At 44.1% G+C, this 8,826-nt stretch overlaps 1 protein-coding gene across 1 annotated transcript in view; it reads left to right on the forward strand.

Moving 5' to 3' along the window:
• CHRDL1 (chordin like 1) overlaps window positions 1-8,341 on the forward strand; it is a 665,356-nt gene extending 657,015 nt beyond the window's left edge. Inside the window, exon 11 of the mRNA XM_078688799.1 lies at window positions 7,092-8,341. Within this exon, the coding sequence (XP_078544925.1) occupies window positions 7,092-7,222 (131 nt within the window). The 3' untranslated portion in view covers window positions 7,223-8,341. The remainder of the gene's footprint in view (window positions 1-7,091) is intronic.
• The last annotated feature ends 485 nt before the right edge of the window (window positions 8,342-8,826 follow it).

Genomic DNA, 8,826 nt, shown 5'->3' on the forward strand with positions numbered 1-8,826 from the left:
TCCCACCGTATCACTCTCAGGCCCTGCAGGTTCTTCATAAAAGATCACTCCCAAGCTAAGGCTTCTCTACCCTTGAAACAGTCCCATTCCCCTGGCTACCTTTAGTGGTAAACTAAACCTTCACTCGATCAGTTCTCCCCCGCAGATGTCCACGCTTAATTAATTCGTGTTCTCCTTGTCTGACAGTAGGTCTCAGGACACCTCTGCCCTTAAAATCGGCCTTTCTCGGGTTGCAGCCTGGATGCAGGTTAACCTGCTAAAACTCAATGGTGAAAAGACCGAGGTTATCGTACTTGGCAAACATAAAGATCTGTGGGGTTCTAGACATTGGCCTAGTAACATGGGTCCACTGCCTACCCCCGTGCCAGTTGTTCGTAACCTCGGCTTTCTAATCGACGAGAAACTCTCGATGCGTCAACAGGCAACTAAGGTCGCTGCAATCTGCTTTAATACTCTACGCTGGTTGCAGAAGATCCTATGGATGCTGCCTGAGTCTACTCGTCGAACTGTTGTCCAGGCTCTTGTAATGTCCCGTATCGACTACGGCAATGTGCTCTATCTGGGAGCTGATAGAGCTACAATGAATATACTCCAAGTTGTGCAGAACTCAGCTGCCCGCCTTCTGTGCAATGTTCCTCGCAGAATGTCTGCAACACAAGCCCTATGTGACCTTCATTGGTTAAAAATTGCTGACCGTGTAGCTTTTAAAACTTTGTGCCTTATGTTTAAGATCCTTCAGGGTTTTGCTCCTGCATATTTGCACAATCTTGTCCGACCATACCAGCCAAACCGTCCCCTTAGGTCATCAAATCAAGCAAACTTTGTAATTCCTAGAATTCGCTTGACAAAAATGGGAGGTCGCTCTTTTGCCCATTTGGGGCCGAAGATGTGGAATACTCTTCCACTGACGCTCAAAACGGAGACCAATCTTTTGGCTTTTCGCAAAAAGCTAAAAACCTTTCTGTTTTAGTTGATCAAACGTTTTCTGCTTTTCCTGCTTCAGCAAATACCTATCTCTCTTCTCTAGGCTGTCCCTGGCGCCGGGAAACCCTTTATGGGTAGCTGAGCGCAATACAAATTCAATAAAATAAAAAAATAAGGGAAGGCACTGTGATCAGTAAGTCTCGTTCTTAAGGTGTAGTATCAATGCCGCAGTTTCATTAAAGGAGGAATGTCCTGAAGCCTGGGTGAGAACTCATGGCCAATAACGCTGTCCCGCGTCAGTCCCAATATCGCTCCTCACCTCCCTCCAGCCTAGAGCTCCTGGCTTACTTTCTTCTGGTAGACTTTACTGTCCGCTTCCACCTCGAGTCCGATCCACTGCCCGGGGATCGGAGAAGATTTCACTACCCCCGGGTTCGTTCGCCTTCCTGTCCGGAGCAGAATCCTGTAGCCTCCGCTCTGCTGGTTCTTAGTGCGTCAGACAGCTCTCCCGACGGCTTTTCCTCGCCGTCTCCACACGCCGGAAGATCCCCGCCAACAGCCAGACTCCTCTAGCGTCTCCCCGCCTCCTTCATTGTCATGGAAACCCTGCCGGCTAAGCTCACCCAGCTGAAGGGTTCTGACAGGGGCGCTCCCGCAGAGAAGGTGAGGGGGGGTGGCTCTGCTCGTGTCAGTCAGCACCTCGCAGAAGGCCTTCCGAAGCCCCTACAGTGAGATCTATGCTCCGTTTTGATTTACTCACCGGGACCTGGGCTTTGGGCATGTAGTATAAGGTCTTGCCTTTCTGTTAATCAGTACGCGCCAGCCGGAGTAGTGGGATCGGCAGATACACCATCACTCTCGGCGACTTCACAGGATCAGCCACACCCGTTTCTGTGGTTCCCCAGTCCAGCCACCCGCACTGTCTCCAGAGATGGCTCAGGGTCAGTTCAAAAGGGACACTGGACAGGCTGAAGGAAACCAGGGTAATCCAGCGATGGTAGGGCTAGGTCAACAGGTAGGGGGATACGTCATTCAAGAGGGGCAGCCAACCCAAGGGACGATCTACCCTCACCTAGTGCGCCATCCTCCCCACAGAGTCGCCTCACTCCTGACCTCAGTTATCTTAAGTTCCCTGGTCACATCTAAAATGGCCGCCCGGGTTCTGGCCTTATATAGGCTAGGCTCTGGCTACCAGAACCAGCCAGAAGGTTCTAGAACCTCTCCATAGTTTCCTATGGCCACAAGGCCTGAGGTAAAAAGATTATGGCAGTTGCAAGCCACCATTTTGTGTCACTGTGTTCACAGTTTTTATGAGGGGGACTAGGCCTTAAAGAAAAATGACAATGGGAAAGGTGACACCTAGCCCCTAGACAACACTAAAAAATCTGGTGAACTTGAAAAATGGGAACACTCGGAGGCCAAAGGGGACAAAATAAATAAATAATTGGTAGGAAACACCCAGAAGCAGACAGGTCTAACACCATCCCTTTACAAAACCATGCAAGGCCGCCCATATCAGGTGTTGCATAGCCTTGCAAATCCCAAATAAGCCGTTGTGTTGCAATATGTCACCTTGCACAATGCAAGGGCGAAACAAAGGCTTAGGAAATTTGGGTCACAATGTATAAAGGGTACAGAATTGCCATTTTAATCAGTTGTATCTTTCTAAGTTATATGACATAGTCTCCCTCAGTTAAGTGGGATGTTCATAAACTCTTCACTCATAAACTAATTGTCCAGAGGGAGAGGGCATCCAAGGAAAGCATACTGTGAATGTGGGAAAGATGCGCCACATTGCTTGCTGCTGCAGTCAGTTAACACCCTTCCATTTTAGCTGCTAGGGCTATGAATCTGTGGCTGGTTATATAGTTTGAATCACTCAAGTAGCAAGAATAACGAAAATCCTTCTCTAATTATAATGAAAATAAACAGATGTTTGTCACAATATCATGTCACAAAATATTGTCCTGCGATAATATCCTATCTAGAATATTGAATATCACAATATTGTGAAGATAATGAAATACAGGTAAGTTCAGAATTACCATTCGTACCTCCATGTGTATGTATCTAAAAAATAGATAAGTACGTGGAGGGAAGTATAGATTTACTAATGTTAACTCTGCATCTATGCACCTTCAAGATTTAGATAGTCAAGGCCCAGATTACTTCAAAAATGTAAACCGAGCAAAGTTTTAAGGTGGGCATTGGACAGTGGATTATTAGTCGTGGTAAATATATATCTGCCACTGGCAATAAGGCCATTAACACCGTCTAGGGCTCAGAATAGGTCTCAGAAAGGAGTCTTAACTTCAAAGATAGGTATGTAAAGGATTTAACAACACCAAGTCAATTAATAATTAAGACAAAACTCACAATAGAAATCCAACACCCATTTATAAAACTAGGAAATAGTTTTATCTTTAAAATGACATACAAATGACAAAAGTCCAATGTAGGGAACGGTAGATATGAGTTTTTAAAGAGTTAGCACAATATAGCACTTGAAAACCTATAGGGCCTATTAGGAAATCTGGTTGTGCTAGACCAGGACAAAGTCAATGTTTCAGGCTGACCGTGATGGAACCCTGCATGCTACCCCTCGTGGTAGGTCTTGGTCACAGTTTTTACCGTCTGACTTACAAATTTTTCTGTAGCTTTGTTCACGGGGCCCTCAAAGTTCTCAGCCAGTCCAGATTCTGTGAGGGTTCGCCGACTTGCCTTGCGATAAGCTCCTGGTCAAACTGGTGGAAATCAGATCTCCGGAGATTTCAAGCAGGACGAAGTAGGGATCCAGGCTAGCTCGCGGTTGAAGGTGGGCGACTTGACTCTCGCAGTTGGACCCAGTCACCTCTCCCATGTTCGGACATGGAAACTTTTATAGAGCTTTTTCTTCAGGGGTCCCTCGCTGCTCTTCACCAGGCTGGCTTCTGTGAGGGTTTGCCACTTGGGTTTCAGCCAACTCCAGGTCAAACTCTGGAAGTTGAATCTCCAGAGCTTTTCATTGGTAAGAACCTGGACAGCAGACTGGCTCGCGGTTAAGGGTCGCTGGCTTAGCTGGCCAGGTCGAGTCGGTCCACTTATGGAGCTTTTTTTCAAAGTTGCTCCAAAGTTATCCATACTTCTGGGACTACTTCCTTAAGTTACTCACAGGGTCCCTAGTGTTCAAAATGTATTCCAAGGATCTGAAAGCTATAAGATGGTCCTTGAAAGTTTGGGACTTCATTTCTCATAATCCACTTGGACAAAACCCATTCAAATCCACTGGTAGTACTCCAGGCTGGGGATTCTTTGTGGTGACGGCCCAGGTCAGCTCAGTTAACCTGTAGCTTGCAGTGAGTTCCCTCTTTAATCCTTTTGAAGCAAGTTAGGTCCACAGGGCTGTAGTTCCTGAATGTGCAGCAGGAACCGTCTTCATAGTGCAGGGCTTGATTGGTGCAAATCAAACTTCTCAGCATGGATCCTTCTTCCTCTTGTTTCAAGCAGCAGTTCTGAGAGTCTCTGCTCCTCTCAGATACCTTTTCCACGTTTTCTGGGTCAAGCAGGTGGACACTCCTGCCCAATGAGGTCCAGGGCAACACCCTAGAGTATGACGATATCCTCTAAAGTGTGGCACTATAGTCTCCCATTGAGCACCAATTCTTCAAAATTCAACATGGGTGATTTTTCATCAAAGAGACAAACGCTGGCTAAACCCATCTCCAGGATGGTTCATTTTCGTAGTTTCCCTCCCCCTTACATCTGCTCATTCCTTCCCTAATCCTGCCATCTGGCTGGGTTCAAAGATTAGGGGTGTAAATGAAACTGGCCTCTCCTGCCTGTCTCCTCCTTCTATTGAAGATTATTGTTTACAACCCTTCCCCCTGCTCTGGAATTCCTATGTGGCAGAACCCTGCCCTCCCAGATTGGCTCTCTAACCCCAGGGGCTACTTATCACCTCATCAAAGCATCCTGACTAATCTACCTAACTCTGACCAATCAGGGACAGATCACTGGAAGGCAGAATTTTGGCTTGCAGACAAGAAAGTCTTATAACTTCTTGTCTGTACATTTTAGGATAAATTCGCCAATAGCATATTGTTGGATTCATCAATACCATTCTGGAAAGTCCTTGAATTATATTTTTATGACATCATTGATGTTAGTTTTTATTTAATTACTTCTTAACATGCTAACCTATGTGGCTGTGATCCTGCAATGGGGAAAATGCCTATTTCTACAGAACCCCACATCCCCGGAACACCTAGGGGAGATTTGAAGGGTCCTGAATATGTAACAGTATTGCAGATCGTGACTCCACAGTGCTACTAGTCCAAAAGTCGATTTTGGGAAGCATTTTACTGCAATTTAGGTAGTGAAATGTGCAATTTTACTAAGCCCAGGGCATATAAAAACCATTTTATAAGGATCCTCCTTATATGTACTTGACCCGCCACCCTTGAGACACCCAGGGGAGAGAGACCCTGGGTGCACCTAATATGGCCAAGCATTGTAGTTTATTCGTTTTTAAGTGCCCCAAACACCAAAGTCGAATGTGGGCACAATTTGCATTTTAAAAACAGTCCTGCAACACAGACTGCTTTTAAACTAACCTCAGGCTTCAGCAGTGCACACAGGCAAGTGCAGAAAGGTTGCTGACCTCTAAACTCCCATGCCCTATTATGTAGTAGGGACTTAGAGGTAGTTTTAATCCACCTGCCCTCTTATGCACGAGGCCCTTATAGGGGAGGTCATGCCAATCATAGGGGTACCCTAACCCATAGTGTACCCTAGTGTATGTAAGTGTTTTCACTGTATTCTAAGTGTGTCTTACCCATAGCACCAGTGCTGGGAATGCCTAGCAGACCCCATGTCCTCTCAGAGTTAGAAAAACAGCATCCAGGAGTCACAAATGGGGCAAAAAGTGGGGGGACATCGCAAGCAGGTCCTGAATTCCAACAGTGGGTTTTACTATACAATTGAAATCTGGATTTGCATTGGATAGTATCCCAAAGTAATACAATTACTTTGCGTCAAGGGGTATTCCATGGGTGGTGCATTGGTGTTAACATGCATCCACTCGAAGGTTTTGACACAAATCCCTATCTAATCGCAAACAAGGATTTGTGGCAAAATCCTACGCCTCCTCCAGGCAGGTGTAACAAGAAGAACTTTTTTCATTTCTCCTCATTTTTCCTACTTTGCATGTGTGCTGCCTTGCACAACACATATACAAAGTGTGAAAAGCCTTAATGCATAGTTTTTGTACAGGAGGAGACACCTTGAGTACAAAGTCAACGCCATAGAGAAGGCAGACACCCTTGCAGTATGGCACAAGGGTGTCTGTGTTGGCGCATGGCTGCCAAGAGTGTGCAAGCACAGGGAGAGAGGAGAACCATGCCACATCAAACTAGATATGACACTGATCTGCTCTCTCCCTTTCACGCAACATAACACAGCACCTTTTGTTGTAACTGTGTAACTCTGGTTGCTGATCTGGTTTGTCTGACTTCTTTATAAATCTGGCCCTGGGTTCATAGGAATAAATCTACACTTACCTCTATATACTTGTCGTCTTGATTTTGTGATTGACGATAGCTCCAACACAATTCTTTTGCAGGGCGATATTTGTAGAATTATAAGAAGCCTATTCACATAGTGTTGGGAATGGCCTTTTTTTAGGAGTGCTTTCCTTCAACTTTTTGCTTTTCTCCTTCCTAGTTTTTCGAGGCTCTTGCTTGGTCAAACACATATGCATTTTAAAGTAAGCAAAGTAGTACGCCTACATTAGTTTTATGTACTTTTAAATACCTTGTGAATCTCCCCAAAGCAACCATAAAATGGGAACGTTTGAGAACAGTCTTACAAAATTAGTACAAATAGAAAGGAGACTGCACTTTCACTAATAAGAAGTTGGACATTCCAGGGCAAATTCACAAAGGCTAGTAAGAATATTAAAAAAAAAAACTCTTGTAGTGCTACTACCCACATTAATAAATGATTTTGCGAATCAACCCCGTAATTGTTCATGAGAACCCCAAACCGTGATTGCCTTTTAAAGAAAAGAGTTAAACTGAGTGAAGAATAGATTTGAGCAGTATTAATCGCAAAAAAGAATGTTTATACATGAATGTATTACTGGGCTCCTTACATACCCTCTCTGTTTTGTCTCTGTCTTTACTTTGAAGGTCAATGGAAAATCTTCAGTGAGGGCGAAGCTGAAATCAGCGAGCTGTGTGAAACCAGGGTGTGCAGGACAGAGCTGGAAGACCTGGTGAGGATTCTGTACCTGGAGAAGCCGGACAAAAGCCACTGCTGATGGGGATGAGAGGAGGAAAAGAAGGCACAAGTGGAAAGAAAGGACGAATCTGCAGCTGGACTGCTGGTGGCTCAGATCTAACCGAGTATTGCCGAACACCAGAACTATTGAGCAGTCCATCCTAACATCTGTGCAGATAAACCTGCTGATTCAAATATAGTGAGTGGCTTGTGATGCCCATGGGTTTCAGTTCCATGAGGCGCTATATCCGATTTGGAAAAGCACTACAGCTTCCTGCCCTGCTACAACGCTTAAATATTAACCAAGTGTCTGGTTGGAGACTAATATATAGACTATAACAAGGGACACTCAATTAAAAAAAGCCATTTATAGAGCTTTCAAGGGTATTGAGTCTTACAAAGTGAGCGTGATATGTACAGGTTTCTTGAAAAAGACTTTTGTTTTTCTAAAGCAAATGGACCAGTAATTTGTATTAAGAAAAGGAGATAGAAAACCCGACCAAAATGCTTAGATTTTTCACAATGTACAGCAAATAAAAGAGTAAGGCAAAAGTTGAATGTTTCTGCAGGAATTGCAGTTGTTTTCATCATTCCTAAAGTTTGCATCTAATGCCTGATTTTACCGAGCCAAATGACCAGGGAAAAACTTGGTTGTACGCTCACGTAGGATTATGTCTAATGCTTCACTGCTTTTTTGACTTTGTACAGTTTCTCATAGAACCTTCTAGATACTCCTGGGATGCTGCTAATGTTGCAGAATCTCAAAAGAACTTAAGTGGGTGTATTTTTATGCACGACAAAATCACCTTAGTATATTTCTGCATACAGAAATAAACACCAAATTGCATTTGCACTGTGTTATTTTTTAGCTTTGTTTCCACACCATATTTTCGTAGATTTACTTTTGCCCTTGACAGGATTATTTCTGCCAGCATTTATAGTGTTAAAAACCCCTTGCAGTCAGAATTATGAATGCCCACAAACGTTGGCACGTTTTTCAGATAGGGCCACGCGGGTACACCCACACACGTGATCATGTTAGCAGGAAGTTTCCGGGCCTGAGCCTGAAAGTATTTGCTATTTGTCGGGCTGTATTACCCCAGACTTGGGTGTGGTTTACTCTTGAATTTCAAGGAATAAAATAAGCTGTCTGTTGTAATTAATCTCTCTATATTGTTATCTATATAAATTGAGAACTTCTAGTATTATCATCATATGCCTAGACATTATTTTTTCTCCCATCCCTCTTGGTATTTCCCTATTCCTGCCTTCCGCTGTTGACCCCCGTTTTCTATATGCATGGAATGCCCCGGCGTCAGCCCTAGAATGTTGGGGACACAATGTTGGCCTTTTGGTGAAGTGACGTGGAGGTGTCAGTTGGTTAATAAAGGCTCTTCCAACTGAATCCGGCGTTCTACTTTAATAAGGATACTATTAAAAGGAAAAAAGCTTTGGGACATAGTCCCATGAGTTTTTATGTCTCTGAACCATGAAAGTTCATGAGTAGAACACAACTAAATATGAAGTTTAGCACATCTACTCAGAAAACATGCTTTGCGAATTAGGCCTTGAAATTCAGAAGTATTGCATGCATAGGAAAGGAATAAACACAACTGCTCACAAAACACTTTGTGAGTAATTATT

The sequence above is a fragment of the Lissotriton helveticus genome, chromosome 4_1, assembly GCF_964261635.1.
Source record: "Lissotriton helveticus chromosome 4_1, aLisHel1.1, whole genome shotgun sequence".
Taxonomy (NCBI): Eukaryota; Metazoa; Chordata; class Amphibia; order Caudata; family Salamandridae; genus Lissotriton; species Lissotriton helveticus.